At 41.3% G+C, this 17,881-nt stretch overlaps 1 protein-coding gene across 1 annotated transcript in view; it reads left to right on the forward strand.

The window, feature by feature from the left end:
- Positions 1-17,881, forward strand: part of ODAD2 (outer dynein arm docking complex subunit 2) — a 145,880-nt gene that overhangs the window by 82,253 nt on the left and 45,746 nt on the right. Inside the window, exons 13-14 of the mRNA XM_040434342.1 lie at positions 4,505-4,741; positions 11,815-11,925. Of these exons, the coding sequence (XP_040290276.1) occupies positions 4,505-4,741; positions 11,815-11,925 (348 nt within the window). The remainder of the gene's footprint in view (positions 1-4,504; positions 4,742-11,814; positions 11,926-17,881) is intronic.

A 17,881-nucleotide genomic window follows, 5' to 3' on the forward strand; every position in this document is an offset into this window, starting at 1 on the left:
ACAATGATGTCACAGTACAGGAATAGTGCATGCAATGATGTCACAGTACAGCAATAGTGCATGCAATGATGTCACGAGACAGGAATAGTGCATACAATGATGTCACAATACAGGAATAGTGCATGCAATGATGTCACGAGACAGGAATAGTGCATACAATGATGTCACAATACCGGAATAGTGCATACAATGATGTCACAGTACAGGAATAGTCCATACAATGATGTCACAATACAGGAATAGTGCAAACAATGATGTCACAGTACAGGAATAGTCCATACAATGATGTCACAATACAGGAATAGTCCATACAATGATGTCACAATACAGGAATAGTCCATACAATGATGTCACAATACAGGAATAGTGCAAACAGTGATGTCACAGTACAGGAATAGTCCATACAATGATGTCACAATACAGGAATAGTGCAAACAATGATGTCACAGTGCAGGAATAGTGCAAACAATGATGTCACGAGACAGGAATAGTGCATGCAATGATGTCACGAGACAGGAATAGTCCATACAATAATGTCACAGTACAGGAATAGTCCATACAATGATGTCACAGTACAGGAATAGTGCAAACAATGATGTCACAGTGCAGGAATAGTGCAAACAATGATGTCACAGTAAAGGAATTGTGCATACAATGATGTCACGAGGCAGGAATAGTGCATACAATGATGTCACTGTACAGGACTATTAAATTATGTGATGTCACAGTACAGGAATAGTGCATACAATGATGTCACAATACAGGAATATTAAATTCTGTGATGTCACAGTACAGGAATAGTGCAAACAATGATGTCATAGTACAGGAATAGTGCATACCATGATGTCACAGTACAGGAATATTAAATTCAGTGATGTCACAGTACAGGGAAGTGCATACAATGATGTCACAATACAGAAATATATCATTCATTGATGTCACAGTACAGGAATAGTGTACACAGTGATGCCACAGCAATAACATAGTGCCCACAGTGATTAAACAATATGCAGTTGTAACACATGGATAATGTGTGCGGTGATTGATTAAAATAAAAGCAAAAAGGAGATTCCAGAGCGCTCCTGGAGTTGACTAATTTATTTAAAAAAAAATATATAATTTGTGGGTTCCATAGCAGCGGCTATGCCTGCTACCCTGGTCGTTACAGTGAAGGGTAAAATGTGCCCCTTTAAACTCCATTAGCAGTAGCGACAATATATTTATTGTCTAATATTACTAATTGTCATAAATCAAAATTAATCGGGGAAGGTCAAAGAGCAATTTTTTACCATCCCCAAGCAGACATACTGCAAGTACTCCACCACATCAGACCTCGGCGTGTGTACTGTATGTCCCTCAGCCTCCTCTGGAGGTGCCTCATTTATACCCCAGCACATCTGAAAACCAAGCTGCTCAAGATGCCTATTCCATGACAGAGATGGGCCAGGTTGGCAACAGATTTGTCATATAAAGTATGGCCAGAAAAGTCAAATCTGACAATTTTAAAATGGTATTTCCATGCTACGAGCATCCACAACTACAACCCTCAGGAGATTTCCTCTTCGATGCTGCACAAGTCGTAACAGAGTAGTATAGGGAGCAAGTTTGGCGGCTTCCCATACACCAGCCTTGTATTGTAAGAGAAGGGGGGAAATAATCTTAGCGTACGACAACGCGGCGTGGTCATGGGCCGTTCAGGGCGCAGCCAGATGCTGCCAAGAACCACACGGCCAATAAGGCCACAGCTGCCTCTTGTGAAGACCGCCCTGTATAACCAGCCTGCATTGTTAATGGACGTGTGGCACTTTTAATACCACACAGCCAGTAACAATGCAGACTGGCTGTACAGTGCGGTCTTCATTAGTTAAATAAGAGGCAGCTGTGGCCTAATTGGCTGCCCAGGGCTGGATCACAACCGGCCGTGCCCCGAAAGGCTCACGACCACACCGCGTGGTCATACCCTCACTCTGCTTCTGACCTGCACACCTACGGTAGCGTCGGCTGGAATTCCAAATGGTGCGGTTTTTGTTGCAGAAATATTGTGAACTGGTCTCAGATTTCACCCCGTGAAATCCACGGTGGAAATCCCCAGCATAAATTTATATGCCGATTCCATTGCAAATGATTTTTTCTGCAGTTTATGGATGAGATTTAGCAAAATCTCATCCCCTTTACGGATTTTTCGCATGGAAATCAGCAACGGAAATCTGCAGTGTATATGCGACGTGGGAACATACCTGTATGGAGTAGTCCCACTGGGAGCTTTCAGAGGTGATGAGAGCCTCCCATATACAATAGAAAGTGAGTGACGAGCCACGGCTTGGCAGTCACCTCTTTAATGGCTACGCTGGGGCTGTGAACATACCGTAGGAGAACGTTTTTGCTTTGTTAGCAGAACCAGGTTTTCTCTGGCAAAACATTCATCAAGCTGTGAAAATGTCTTGGTTGTTTTTACTTTATCAAAAACACCAAAAAGAAATCTGCCACAACCTCAGAAGAACATTTTTCTCCCCTTGAATTCTTCGGAAGATAAAACATCGATGTCTTAGAACTTGATACCACAAAACCACCCCTGTGTGTGCAGTTATAAACTTGACAATGCCTCTACATGTCCAGTCATATAATTATGTTTTGCCAATTCCTAAAATTGCTGGGATTTTCATTATGCCGGGATTTATGGCAGGCAGATTTATAACTTGTAAAGTTTATGAGCAGAATTAATTAATCACTGACAGCAGGGCCGTATGCGGCATTAGCGATGGCTCCTCCTCCCTTGGCTCGGCCGCCTAGCTCTTCAATAAGTAATTTTCCAGTTCTAAAACTTGACTCAATCTTTGGAGAAATAAAAAAAATAAAAAAATAATAATTCCATTTGAGATCTTTTAAAAAATATTGGGGAAAGATTGGAATGCAAGTTTCGTGGGTATGTTCCACATCTGGAAAATACCAGTCGTTTCAAAGACAGTTAATAAAAATTAATGGATGCCTGATGAGAAGACCGTCGTAATATAAACAAAAACAGTCTTCAAGAAGAAGAAAGAAGAGAAAATGGCAAAATGTATAAGTTACAACCACATTTACTGGAGTTTGTGTAGAAGCTGTGCGCAGTCACCTGCAATTATTTTTGTATATGGTGGACTGGATTTTGAAGGCGCGTCCAACATGCGGTGGAAAAGTCCAAATTCGTGGCAAGTATCCATAGGGCCTCATGCACATCCGAGATGCAGTTTTTGTGGCTTGGATGCGGAGCCATTCACTTTGCTTTGCTCCGTTCCGTGGTCCGCAAAAAAAATATAACCTGTCCTATTCTTGTCCGTTTTGCGGACAAGAATAGGTAGTTATATCAATAGCTGTCCGTGCCATTCCGCAAGTTGCGGAACGCACACGGTCGCCATCCGTGTTTTGCAGACCGCAAAACTCACAACGGTCTATATGTAACATGCAGATTTTGCTGTGGATTTGCAGCTGATTTCCTCACTGAATTCACCCCTTAAGGGCTGTTTCACACAAGCATGTCCAGTGCGGGAATCACGCTCCGTGTGTGAGTGTGATCCTCTGTTCTGGACGCTGCTCGTCTTGCGGGAGCGCACGGCATTATACTGATTTATAATGCTATGTGTCTCTGCATCACCTTACTTTATGATTCTGTAGAAGTAAGGTCATGCAGAGGCACATAGCGTTATAAATCAGTATAAGGGCTCATGCACATGAACAACGTATTTTTTTTTTCCATGTCCGTTCCGTTTAGTTTTTTTCCAGCCGGTATGTGAAACCATGCAATTTAATGGGACTGCAAAAAAAAAAAAAAGGAAATTGCTTATGTTTCCGTATGTCCGCATGGCCGTTCCGCAAAACTGTTCTATTAGGGGCCAGCTGTTCCGTTCAGCAAAATACAGAATGAAAATGGCCGGTATCCGAGTTTTACGGATCCGCAATTTGCGTACCGCAAAACATCCATCGGTCGTGTGCATGAGCCCTAATGCTGTGTGCTTCAGTGTCCAGAACAGAGGATCGCGCTCACACACGTAGCGAGATTCCCACACTGGACACTCTTGTGTAAAACAGCCCTTAGGGCACCTTCACACACAAAGGGCTCATTCACAGGAACGTGTAAAGCCCGTGCGGTCCGCAATAACATAACATATTACCCTAATCACTCCAAACTCAGAAACGAACGACTAATTCAGTTTGTCAGTATGTTCAATCTACAAGAAAATGTAACTTTTACCATCAGTTTTGGAGAAGCTACGGTATTTGAAAAGTGACAACCGATATGGCTGCACTTCCTGTTGTAAAAATTGCAACTTTCTTTGTATGCTGCTCCAACTTTTGATTTACGTCAAACTTTAATTTTTGGATGAAAATCTGCTTAAAAATCTACTTTAAAGTTGGGTGGGTGCCAAGGTCATGTTTTATAAATTGATGCAATTCGCATAAATAATTTTTTCTTATACACTTATTGTGTGTCCGGACGTGTATTTTATCCACAAATGTTGTCTTTCAGGTGGGCTTGCTGGACTGTGTTCCCATGACATCAACCAACCTGACTCCAGGACAAGAGAAGGACATTGAGGTTGCTCGCTGTGGAGCATTGGCGCTGTGGAGTTGTTCCAAGAGCACAAGGAATAAGGAAGCAATCCGTAGAGCAGGTGGCATCCCGCTACTGGCAAGATTGCTGAAATCACCACATTCAAACATGCTGATACCTGTGGTGGGCACCCTACAGGAATGTGCTTCAGAGGTAAGTGTCAGCCCCAGTCAGTACGGGGCAAGGGCTCTATCCACACATGAAGCCACAGCTCTGTTATGTGATGTTAGTATGTGCTGTCAAATGATAAAATTCTAGCTACCTACATTGACCACTAGGTGGCGCTTCCTGCTTATTAACGTATACAGCTCTCATTACAAACTCACTGGGAGCGATATACATCTGTATGCAGTAAACTCCTTTGTGTGGTGGCTGCAGGTGAACATATTTTAACATTTTGCTGTAAAGTAAACTAGCAGAAGCCACTCGGTACTGTGATCTGCCTCTGTGGTACTGCAGGTATGCATCATATAATATCCTATCCAAACCATGGCTGTCCATGTAATACATGCTGATTGCATTTACACTTTGCTTTCACTCATGGTGGGAGGTCCTCTATGATGTCCATGTACCCTAATGGATGATATAGATGGCGTTGTCCTAATGAGACCATTCTTTTAATGATACTTTAATGATCTCTTCATCATTTCTGATATCATAGACATAGACACACATTATGTCTAGCATGTGAGTCTATGGCAGGATATACCATTTCATCTAAACGCCCTCAACATTCTTTAATGTAGATCCAGGTTAAAAATGGACATTTCTGTAGTTTTGTTTCTACATATTAACACGAAAATATAGTAAATGAGGGCATCTTTTTTAATGATATATAAAATATCCTTTAAACCATGTTGTGTCCTCCTCTCTATGTGCACCGTTAGCAAGACAGAGGATTACTCAACACTGTCTGACCAGCAGCCGGACCAGGAATGAGTGAGGGGAGGTGACTTAGAGCTCCGCAGCTTCCCCATGAGCTGTCCATCTTGTAGTATAATGTTAGAAGTCTAGAGGGCTTCTTATTTGACTAATCTAATGCACTGTACTTTGGGAGCTTCTGTAATCATGGGAGCCTCTCCTGGACACCACCCAGGAGCAGACCACTCTACCATGTGAGCTCTCAACACAAGAAGAACCAGGCAGACCATTGTGTACAGTCATATCTGTTAAGCGGAGATCACTTCAGCCTTCAGCTCCTTTATCGGCCTCTTCACAGCGAGGAACGTCTGCAGACAGGAGCCACAGTGCTGATGCACAACTCCTCCCCAACTCCGCAAGGTATTCAGCACCAAATGTGCCTTACTCCCGGAACTTTGCTGGATGCTCTGATCACTGCAGCCCCGACCAAACTAATGAGCTGTAAAGCAGCTTTCTTAGTGCCCAGGTCAGTGCAGTCGCTGCACTGATTAGAGCATTGGGAGGACTGGCGTACAGCTCAGTTATGATATATTGTGAGACTGAAGCTGCATTATGGGTTCTATGTTCTCAGGAAAAAACATTCTTCTAATTTGCCCAGTCTGTGTAGACCTTGTTTATCTGGGCCTACCAAGAGAACAGTAGAGCTGTCATCCTGTCCTTCCAATCCAAATGTGAGTAACATAACAGGCAATGCCCGTTTCACGCGCGACAGGCCTTCCTATGGAAGGTGTGATGAAGTGCAGCACTTGTAAACGGTCAGTCAGACTTTTCCTGACTAGGAGTATTGCCTGATCTCTTGGTGCCTCTGATCCCCATGGGTCAGCTGCCAACTACACCAGGAGTTAGCGGCCTGGTGGCTGTCCTGCAGTGAAGTCCAGATGACTGTCCAGGAGTTAATGTACACCTTTGGGGGCATTTTGTTTATTATTGCATTGTACTTGAGTAAAATGCAATTATAAACAAAAATTGCATCCGAAGGTGTACATGGCCTTTAAAGCCTAAATACCAGGGGACCACCAGGATAACGCCCTTAGGTTTAGCCCAATGCCAAACCAATAAATCGGCACAGAGGGTCCACCCCCATTGATTGTTACATATGCCTCCACTTGAATGGGACGGAGCTGTTGTAATTACACTTTCCCGCCTGCGCAAAGGAGACAATGCGCAGGTAAATGGTGAAAAGGAAACAGCGTTCACATAAGTACCTTGACCCCTTCAAACAACTGATTGGGCGAGGTGCCGGGATTCGGACCTCAGCCGATCTGATATTGATTACCTATCCCTTAAAAGAGCATTGCCCTAATGTAATGAAAATACTCCCTTACTGAAAAAACAAACTGATGATAGTAAGGCTACTTTCACACTAGCGTTTTAGTTTTCCGGTATTGAGATCCGTCATAGGGGCTCAATACCGGAAAAAAACGCTTCAGTTTTGTCCCCATTTATTGTCAAAATGCATTCCGTTCCGTTTTGTTGCGTTCCCAGACCGGAGAGCAAACCGCAACATGTAGTAGTTTGTGCTCCGTCCTGGGATGCGGAGCAAGACGGATCCGGCATGACCCCCAATGCAAGTCAATGGGGACGGATCAGTTTTCTCTGCCACAATAGAACACGGATCCGTCCTCCATTGACTTTTAATGGAGTTCATGACGGATTCGTCTGGGCAATGTTAAAGATAATACAACCGGATCCGTTCATAACGGATGCAGACGGTTGTATTATCAGTAACGGAAGCGTTTTTGTTGAACCCTGCTGGATCCAGTAATAACGCAAGTGTGAAAGTAGCCTAACATAACTGTCATTATGACTCGTAGTAAGAGTTGTCACAGAGCTGGGCAAATGGTACTCCATCATTTTTAAGATTTTCTGGATGACATATTTATTGTCATCCAGCTTTCCTAGGATATAAATAAGAAAAAGATATAAATAAGAAAAAGCTGAACAAAATTTTTAATATCTTGACACAATAGCACATTGCAGGACATTTATAGGTGACTTACTTTATTTTAGGGAATTGCTGTTTTGGAATTCAGGTCAGGCTCCGTTCACATCACAAACTCATATACCTTGAATGGAAGGCTGCAAAATTTGCCACTCTAAAAGCATACAGTGGGATATGTCACCCATAGGATCCCATTGTAAAAAATAAATAAAATGTATGTCGTGCAGCATTTTTTGTCCAGCTGCAAAGGAAAGTGAATTAGACTGTGCTTGCCTATACATTGAAAAAAGGTATGCATTTACACTACAGATAATTATGTGAGATTTAACAGTGGGCCGTGCTCTATCTATCTATCTATCTATCTATCTATCTATCTATCTATCTATCTATCTAGCCATCCATCTATCTTCTATCTATCTATCTATCTATCTATCTATCTATCTATCTATCTATCTATCTATCTATCTATCTACAGTATCTATATATTTTATGTAGTCAAATTGTTACCATGGCTGCCACATACAGTATTTTATGGACTAGAAAGTAACTTTAAAAGTTTTGCAAACGTAAGAAGGTTAAATTTGATTACAGGCGTCAGATGGGAGATCAGATATTAAACCGTTCCTGCAGTTTATACTCATAATATTATTACAGTATAATATCGAGTAAAAATCTGACCCGTCGGTCGTCCTGTCTTGGCACAAGTCTAAGAGTATAATTGCGGTTTTATATTTTTTTATGTTGTTGAATATCAGCCCTCCCATAAGAGCGTAGAATGAATACAGTGCAAGTTATATTAAGGAGCCGTTATTCTGTTTTTTGCACAAATACGGCATGTGCATCAGAAGATTAATGTCCCTGGAAATGTAAGGCTAAAACATCTGTGGATGAACTAATTGAAATGTCTCCTGATTAAATCCTCCATTAGTGTTTATTACGAAACAGCCAGTTATAATGTCACCTTCTAAGTTTTCGTGGTCTTGTTCTGAACATTTTGTTTGGTGCTTTAATAATTAAAGCCGCAGGATGAATCCTCCCCACACCGTCCATACTGTATCAAGCTTTAGAAAGTGATTGCTGTTATAGCCATTTTCCTTATAAGCTGATTATTAAACTCTACTGAAGGTAATAAAATAATGTTGTTTTTTTATATATATTGCTTTTATATATTATTTCAAAGATGCATGAAATGACTACGGCATTTTTATAGTTATTATGTAGATCACATATCACACAGGCACACACATTTGCATGTTTTCTATCAAGGCTATGGATAAGGGCTCGTTCACCCGACCATGTGAAACCCGTGCTGTGAACCGCAAATTGCGGTCCGCAATGCACGGGCACCTTCCGTGGGGCAGAGGCATGGGGATCACAGACCCATTCACTTGAATGGGTCCGCGATCCCTCCGTTCCGCAAAAAGATAGAGCATGTTCTATCTTTTTGCGGTGCGGAGGCACGGAACGGAACCCCAGAAAGCACTCCGTAGTGCTTCCGTAGTGTTCCGTTCCGTCCTTCCGTTCCGCACAGCTCCGCATCTCCGGATTTGCGGACCCATTGAAATGAATGGGTCCACATCCGTGATGCTGAATGACAACGGAACGGTGCCCGCGTATTACGGATCTGCAAATGCTGTCCGCAATACGGGAACGGGACACCAACGGTCGTGTGAACGAGCCCTAAATGTAATAATGCTGCACATTTTACTCTACTAACATTTGCTTAAAGCGACCCTCCGGCTCAAAGTTCACAATAATTGGGGAAGGAACAGAATGCTTACACAGTGACCCTCTTTTCTTCTTGTTAGCTGCAGATCCATCAGTTCCAGGGCTGCACCGCTTCTCCGACTACCCGGTGCACACTGTACAATTGGTAGGCAAAGAAACTTCCTGCTGCCCTTAAAGGCTATGAACACCTTTGGGAGCATTTTTTTTCTTTATTATTGCATTGTACTCATTTTGAGCTAACATCCTTTTTTCAAATGGCCTTTGTTAAAAATGTTGAACCCTTTTCTGTGTACAGCCTTGAGATTCTCTAGTAGCCTTCTGTTTGTTTTCACTCTATTCCGTCAGACAGCTCAGCTGACGGCTCCTTACCTCTGATCTCCTAAACACTCATTTTAGCTGAGTTCTTATTTTACTGATAAGAATGTGGCTTAACTATAGTGTTTATGACCTTTTAGGGATATAACTGGCAGAAAGTGAAAGTATAATTCTAGATAGCTAGACAGTTAACCCTTTGTGACAACGGCTGAATATTTTTAATAAAGGATTTTTAGCCCAAAAGGAGTAAAATACCATCATCAAAGAACAAATTGCCCCCGAAGGTGTACATAGCCTTTAAATTGGCCAGCACTGCTCACGTGAACAGTGCTGTCCAATCCAAGATCAGGGCTGGACAAGTAGGAAGTGTCTTGGGCTACTGATGCACAATGTTGTTGTCTGAGAAGCGGTGCAGCCATCTTGGATGGAAGAAAAGGAGCCTGAGAAATATGTAAATGTTCTGTTCTTTCCCCGGTTAATATGATTATTTTTTCTTGAACCAGAGGGTTGCTTTAAAGAAATGACAACTAAGATAGGTATGAAAACTATAAAATATTTATGAAATTTAAATTAATTCCAAATTAAGAAAATTTGGCTCCTGAGAGACGCTATGGTAGTACAGGTGTGAGGGGGGGGGGGGAATTGACTACTTCAGAGGGTAAAAATGGAACGAGGGGCACTCAATAACTAGAGGCGTATGGACATCAATACAAACAGGTATTGAAAAATGTAATTTTTTACTTATAAAATGGCATATGACATATAACATAGGACCATACAAACATAAATCAATAAAACATCAAATCAATATAAATCCATAAAACATTAAAACAATAGAACAATCAATATAAATCCATAAAACATTAAAACAATAGAAATCCATCAAAATCAATTTAAATCCTCAAATCAATATAAACATAAATCATTCAAACTACTACTACTTCAGAGGGTAAGCCCCTCCAACTTCAGCGCAGAAGCCTGTCCTTTTTCTCTACCAACCTTCCCACCACTTCCCTTAGGGCTCCTTTACATAGTGGCCCACATTTACATGCAATTGCATTTAGACCTTATTGTAATAGGCACCAAAAGTGGAAAAATCCACTCCACCAAATTCTCCAAGAAAGTATCAAGGACAGATACGACTTCTCTTTTTCTTTTAACTCCCTCCTGGTTTTGGCTTCCAAAGGAATCCTGACCGTGTGGCTGTACCCTTACGGCCAGTTCACATTCAGTTTTTTGGCGCTGATTTTGGAGCGTTTCAGCCTCAAAATGTGCTTTAAAAACACCTCAAAACAGCCTCCCATTATTATTTTTTGTACACGTGTAAAAAATATACGTGTAAAAAAAAGCAGCACACCCTATCTTGGGGCAGAATCAGCGCTGAATCTCCCCCTGAAATGAATAGGAAGCAGAAAGAAAACAGCTCCATGTAAGTCCATGCATTTATTATGTGTTTTCTGTGCTTTTTTTGGCGCAGATCTGCTTTAAAAACCTCAAGCTGAAAATTTTGCTTTGAATTGAACCCAGTGGTTAAAAAAAAAGACGCGTCATAAAACCACATTAAAAACGTCTCAAAAACAGCGGATTCCACGCAGAATTTTTAAGAATGTTTTTCAAAATCAGTTGTGTGAACTGTCCCTTCTGTCATCCTACTACTTGATAGTGATGTCAGTGCTTCTGTTGTTACGATTTAGGGTACTTTCACACTTGCGGCAGGACGGATCCGACAGGCTCTTCACCATGTCGGATCCGTCCTTCCGCTGTTTCGCTGTGCCGCCGGACCGCCGCTCCGTCCCCATTGATTATAATGGGGACAGGGCGGAGCTCCGGCGCAGCACGGCAGTTCACGGTGAGAGGCCGCCGGACTAAAAAGTCGGACATGCAGTACTTTTAGTCCGGCGGCCTTTCGCGGTGCACTGCCATGTTGCGCCGGAGCTCCGCCCCGTCCCCATTATAGTCAATGGGGACGGAGCGGCGGCACGTCGAAACAGCGGAAGGACGGATCCGACAGGGTGAACAGCCTGTCGGATCCGTCCTGCCGCAAGTCTAAAAGTAGCCTAACCATATTTTATCTTCAGGCCTTCCTTCTGTGTATATCAGTCAGCGGTGTATTTCTATACACCCATTCACACAGCGTACGTCACCTCTTCCTCTGGCACTGCATATTGCCCTTTATGGTATGCAAGTATGATAAGCTTAATAATAATAAAAATGGGGATCAACTATGTTTAATGTTTCGAGAGACCATGACCATATGAAAGAAAGAATAAGCCACTAATTGCAGCTCATATATTTCATCATTTATTTTTCTTTTTTGCAGCCGAGTTACCGACTTGCAATAAAAACAGAAAGGATGATCGAGGATCTTGTAAAAAATCTAAACAGTGAAAATCAAGAGCTGCAAATGCACTGTGCTAGTGCAATATTTAAGGTAAATGAAGATGTCAATTATGAGCAATTTAGAGAGGTTGTGCAGGCTAAAGTAAATGATGGTAATTGATCTGAGCAGAGAGCGTGTTTAATGCGACATTTCCATCAGACATAGCTATTTTTTTTATTCAGTATTCATCAAAAACAATTTTTTTAAAGTTTTTGTCTGTTTTTCTTTTTCATTTTGGCTGTCCTTCTGTATATGTACTGTTCTGCTCTCTACCTGTACTACATGTACTATACTGCTATCCACCTGTACTACATGTACTGTACGGCTCTCTACCTGTCCTACAAGTACTGTACTGCTCTTTACCTGTCCTACATGTACTGTACTGCTCTCTACCTGTACTACATGTACTGTACGGCTCTCTACCTGTCCTACATGTACTGTACGGCTCTCTACCTGTCCTACATGTACTGTACTGCTCTCTACCTGTCCTACATGTACTGTTCTGCGCTCTCTACCTGTACTACATGTACTGTACAGCTCTCTACCTGTACTACATGTACTGTACGGCTCTCTACCTGTACTACCTGTACTGTACTGCTCTTTACCTGTCCTACATGTACTGTTCTGCTCTCTACCTGTCCTACATGTACTGTACTGCTCTTTACCTGTCCTACATGTACTGTACTGCTCTTTACCTGTCCTACATGTACTGTACTGCTCTTTACCTGTCCTACATGTACTGTTCTGCTCTCTACCTGTCCTACATGTACTGTACTGCTCTTTACCTGTCCTACATGTACTGTTCTGCTCTTTACCTGTCCTACATGTACTGTACTGCTCTTTACCTGTCCTACATGTACTGTACTGCTCTTTACCTGTCCTACATGTACTGTACGGCTCTCTACCTGTCCTACATGTACTGTACTGCTCTTTACCTGTCCTACATGTACTGTACTGCTCTCTACCTGTACTACCTGTACTGTACTGCTCTTTACCTGTCCTACATGTACTGTTCTGCTCTCTACCTGTCCTACATGTACTGTACTGCTCTTTACCTGTCCTACATGTACTGTTCTGCTCTTTACCTGTCCTACATGTACTGTTCTGCTCTCTACCTGTACTACAAGTACTGTACGGCTCTCTACCTGTCCTACAAGTACTGTACTGCTCTTTACCTGTCCTACATGTACTGTACGGCTCTCTACCTGTCCTACATGTACTGTACTGCTCTCTACCTTTATTGCATGTACTGTGCTGCTCTCTATCTGTACTACATGCACTGTACTCTTCTCTACCTGTACTATAAGTAAGTTCTGGACTGCTCTATATCTGTACTACATGTACTGTACTGCTCTCTACCTGTACTACATAGACTGTACTGCTCTCTACCTGTACTACATGTACTGTACTGCTCTCTACATGTACTATATGTAATTTTCTCTATGTGTACTAAATGTACTGCTCTCTACCTATACTACATCTACTGTACTGCTCTCTACCTATACTACATGTACTGTACTGCTCTCTACCTATATTACATGTACTGTACTGCTCTCTATCTGTACTACAAGTACTGTAGTGTTCTCTACCTGTTCTACCTCTACTTTTCTCTATCTGTATAAGGCTCCATTCACACGTCTGCAAAATGGGTCCGCATCCTTTCCGCAATGGGGCCGGAATGTGCTGTCCGCATCCGCATTTGTGGATCTGCACTTCCGCATCCGTACTTCAGTTTCTGCAAAAAAATAGAACATGCCCTATTCTTGTCCGCAGATGCGGACAAGAAAAGGCATTTTCTATGGGAGTGCCGGCGATGTGCGGTCTGCAAAATGCGGAACGCACATTGCTGGTGTCCGTGTTTTGCGGATCCGCAAAACACATACGGACGTGTGAATGGACCCTCACCTGTATTACTTTGATAACCCAGGAATGAATTCATATTGAGTAAACTCTCCTCAATTCAGTCAGTGTTGTTACTGATAACCCAGAGAGCCTCTATAATGCAGTTTCCCCTTTTCTAGCCCAGGTATTTAAAAGACTAAAACACATTCATTTCATATCTTTCTTTATCACATTTAAGAGGTTATTCACTAGGATTCATCCTCCGAAAAATACGCGTAGAGCAGACGGGACTGTGTAAGGACATGGTATTACTGCTGCCAAGCTGCACTTTGCTCCCTGCTGTCAGAACAGCCCCAATGTCATTTTGAGATGGTTGCTAGGGATCCACTGCATAGCAACGACATACATTCACACAGACAGTTTTGACCTAGAAACCAGTATGTCTCAGATTACTGGGCTTTTGGCTCAAGTCTTACATCGGTTGACCTTCTCATACAATCCTCTTATGACCCCTTTAACTGCAAACAAGGGTAAGGCTTTCAAGTAGACCAACCTTACATTTCTCTATCTTGTCTGTCAGGTTAGTTAGATGCACCCTTTTATTATCAGTATCCTGTAGATTATCAGTATCCTGTAGATACAGTGCACATTGAAAAATTCATCATTTCTTAATTTCCAATTTTGTGGATTAGACCTAAATTGTGTTGTGTTGAAGATAAATTAGCGCAATGGAACTAAACTAATGCAACTTGCAGATAGAATGCAATTTTTTTTGTCGATTTTGCATAGAAACAACGCGTTTTGAGGATATCAAAGTCCCCTTCATCAGGTTACAATTGTGTATAGACAGATAGATTTATGATAGAAATATAGATATAATTTTGATATCCATAAAACACGTAGTTTCTATGCATAGCCTACTATAAAGAAGTTATCATCTCGTCCTATCTGCAAGTTGTGTTGGTTCCTTTGCGCCAAGCAGTGAATTCGCTGTTCTAAATTATGTTTAGGCATCACTGTTACTGATTGAGGTGCTGAATAGTCTGTTCTGCAAACCAGAGGCTTAGGAAAAGTATAAAAGCCGGAAAAGGTTGTGGAGCCTAATCCTGACAATCAGATCTTGCCATGCTGTGATTAGGACTTGTTCTAATAGGTGATTCTAGTATTCCCAGTGTTTGGATTAGAATTAGTCACAGAAGAGATAGAAATCTGAGCCTTATCCGATTGACAAAACCAGGAATATGGTTTCCATTGAGGGTCTGTGAGCTAATTTACTGCACGGTTCCAATGTAGTCTACAAGTTGATACCTATATATATGAGAGGAGCATAATCAACCATTATAGTGTGCAGTGAAATGTGGATTTTCACCCAAGAAAGTACAAGGTACTGAATATGGATGCTTCTATGGAAACACTACATACACTGAACAAAAATATACACAACACTTTCCGTTTTGCTTGAGCTGAACTCAAAGATCTGAAACATTTTCTACATACACAAAAGACCCATTACTCTCAAATATTGTTCACAAATCTGTCTAAATCTGTGTTAGTGAGCACTTCTCCTTTTCCGAGATAATCCATCCCACCTCACAGGTATGGCATATCAAGGTGCTGATTAGACAGCATGAATATTGCACAGGTATGCCTTAGACTACCCACAATAAAAGACCACTCTGAAATGTGCACAGTTTTGCCGGGGGGGGGTTTGGGGGGCGGGGTCAGAAAGGCCAGTTTGATGTACTGCCAAATTCTCTGAAATGCCTTTGGAGATGGCTTATGGTATAGAAATGTCCATTCACTGCATGGACAACAGCTCTGGTAGACATTCCTGCAGTCAGCATGCCAATTGCACTCTCCCTCAAACGTTGCGACATCTGTGGCATTGTGCTGTGTGATCAAGATGCACATTTCAGAGTGGACTTTTATTGTGGGAAATCTAAGGCACACCTTGCAATATTCATGCTGTCTAATCAGCACCTTGATATGCCACACCTGTGAGGTGAGATGGATTATCTCGGCAAAGGAGAAGTGCTCACTAACACAGATTTAGACAGATTTGTGAACAATATTTGAGAGTAATGGGTCTTTTGTGTATGTAGAAAATGTTTCAGATCTTCAGTTCATGAGTTCAGAGTTCAGCTTATGCAAAATGGGAGCAAAACCGAAAGTGTTGCATTTATATTTTTGTTCAGTGTAAATCCGACCCACAATCTGTAGTGTTAAAGGGCATCTGTCAGCAGTTTTGTACCTATGACACTGGCTGACCTGTTACATGTGCACTTGGCAGATGAAGGCATCTGTGTTGGTCCCATGCTCTGAGGGCTGGATGTGCAGCCCTTGTCTCTGAACTTCTCAAAGATCATAAACACTCATCGTAAATAAACTTTTTATCAGTTTGATAAGAATTGAGTGTTTATCAGCTGTCAGGAGTTCAGAGATGACCGCTACACATCCAGCCTTCAGAGCAGTTCTCTCGTGGGATTCAGTATAAACAGTAAACCTACTAGTCTGCTAATACACTTAAAGGCTATGTACACCTTCAAAGGCATTTTTTTTATGACTGCATTTTGGCTAAAAATAATTTTTTCAATTGTCCTTTATTAAAAATATTGAGCTGTTCTGTCAGAAAGGGCTAACTGTTTTTCTACCTGTGTGACTGGTACTTTCACTTTGTGCCAGTCATCTCATAAACCTTATCTCTAAAGTACTAAGAGGTCATAAACACTTATTTAAAGGGAACCTGTCACCTGGATTTTGGGTATAGAGCTGAGGACAGATACATATGCAAAATAACCTGAGATGAGTCAGAGCTTGAAAATATGACTCTTCTCTGGTCACACAAGTAAGATATGACTCGTATGTTAATTTGCATAAAAGGCGGGAAGTACAAAAATGCATCATACTTATTGAATCCGTCTGCAAATGAAATTAAAAGTGTAATTTATATGTTTAGGGTAACACAATGAACATTTACAAACGCTCAGTGAGGGTAGCATAGTAGAGGTGACAGGTTCCCTTTAAGCACATTCTTATCAGTAAGATAAGAACTGGGCAGAGAGCAGAGATAAGGAGTGGTCTGCTCCTCAACTTACAGAAAAGAGAGAAAATCCAAAGGGTGCTTCTAGAGCAATTCAACTCTGTACTGAAAAAACTATGCCATATTTTTAATAAAAAAACAATAAAAATATATTTTAGCTCAAAATGAGTACAGTACAATAATAAATAAAAAAAATGCTCCCCAGGTGTACTTAGCCTTTAAAGTGAAAACTGTACAGGAAAAGCCATTGACATTTTTTAAAGGGTTTCTGTCACCCCACAAAACTCTTTTTTTTTTTTTTGGATAGTTATATTCCTTATAGCGCGATATAGGAGAATATAATGGTCTTACTTACTTTCATGCGGCCGATTCTTTAGAAAACGAAGTTTTATAATATGTAAATCAGGGCTCTACCAGCAAGTAGGGCGTCTACTTGCTGGTAGCCGCAGCAGAAAACCGCCCCCTCGCCGTGTTGATTGACAGGGCCAGCCGTGATCTCCTCCTCCGGCCGGCCCTGTCAGCATTTCAAAAATGAAAGTAAGTAAGACCATTATATTCTCCTATATCGCGCTATAAGGAATATAACTATCCAAAAAAAAAAATATGAGTTTTGTGGGGTGACAGAAACCCTTTAAAGACCAATTGAAAAAATTATTTTAGCCCAAAATGAGTAAAAATAAATAATAAAAAAATACCCCCAAAGGTGTCCATGGCTCTTAGAAATTGTCATCGACTTTTTTCAGTTTCTGTTTTTGGAAAAACATATTTTATGGGAATTTTTCCTTTCCTTTTTCTAGCCTAGGGAACTGCATCTTTCCAGCATGGCCACCTTTAGTAACAATTTCACTTGTATCATTCTCAGAAAATCCAAACACAGAAAAAACAGTAAAAATATATATCCCGTATATAGTAGCTAAAATTGCATGTACTTTTAAGCTGAAGCTGTTTTTGGAAACTGGTTCCTTTTTTTGAGACCACATTCTACAATATTGTGTGAACCCAACACTATTGGTTCAAGTGCATTTATGTGCCTTATAATAAAAATCTAATAAAAACTGTTTAGTTTAGTTGATTTTTCTGAAATAAAAAATGCCAAAAAAAACACCCTTGCTCATCCACTGTTTC

This window comes from Bufo bufo, chromosome 5, assembly GCF_905171765.1.
Source record: "Bufo bufo chromosome 5, aBufBuf1.1, whole genome shotgun sequence".
Taxonomy (NCBI): Eukaryota; Metazoa; Chordata; class Amphibia; order Anura; family Bufonidae; genus Bufo; species Bufo bufo.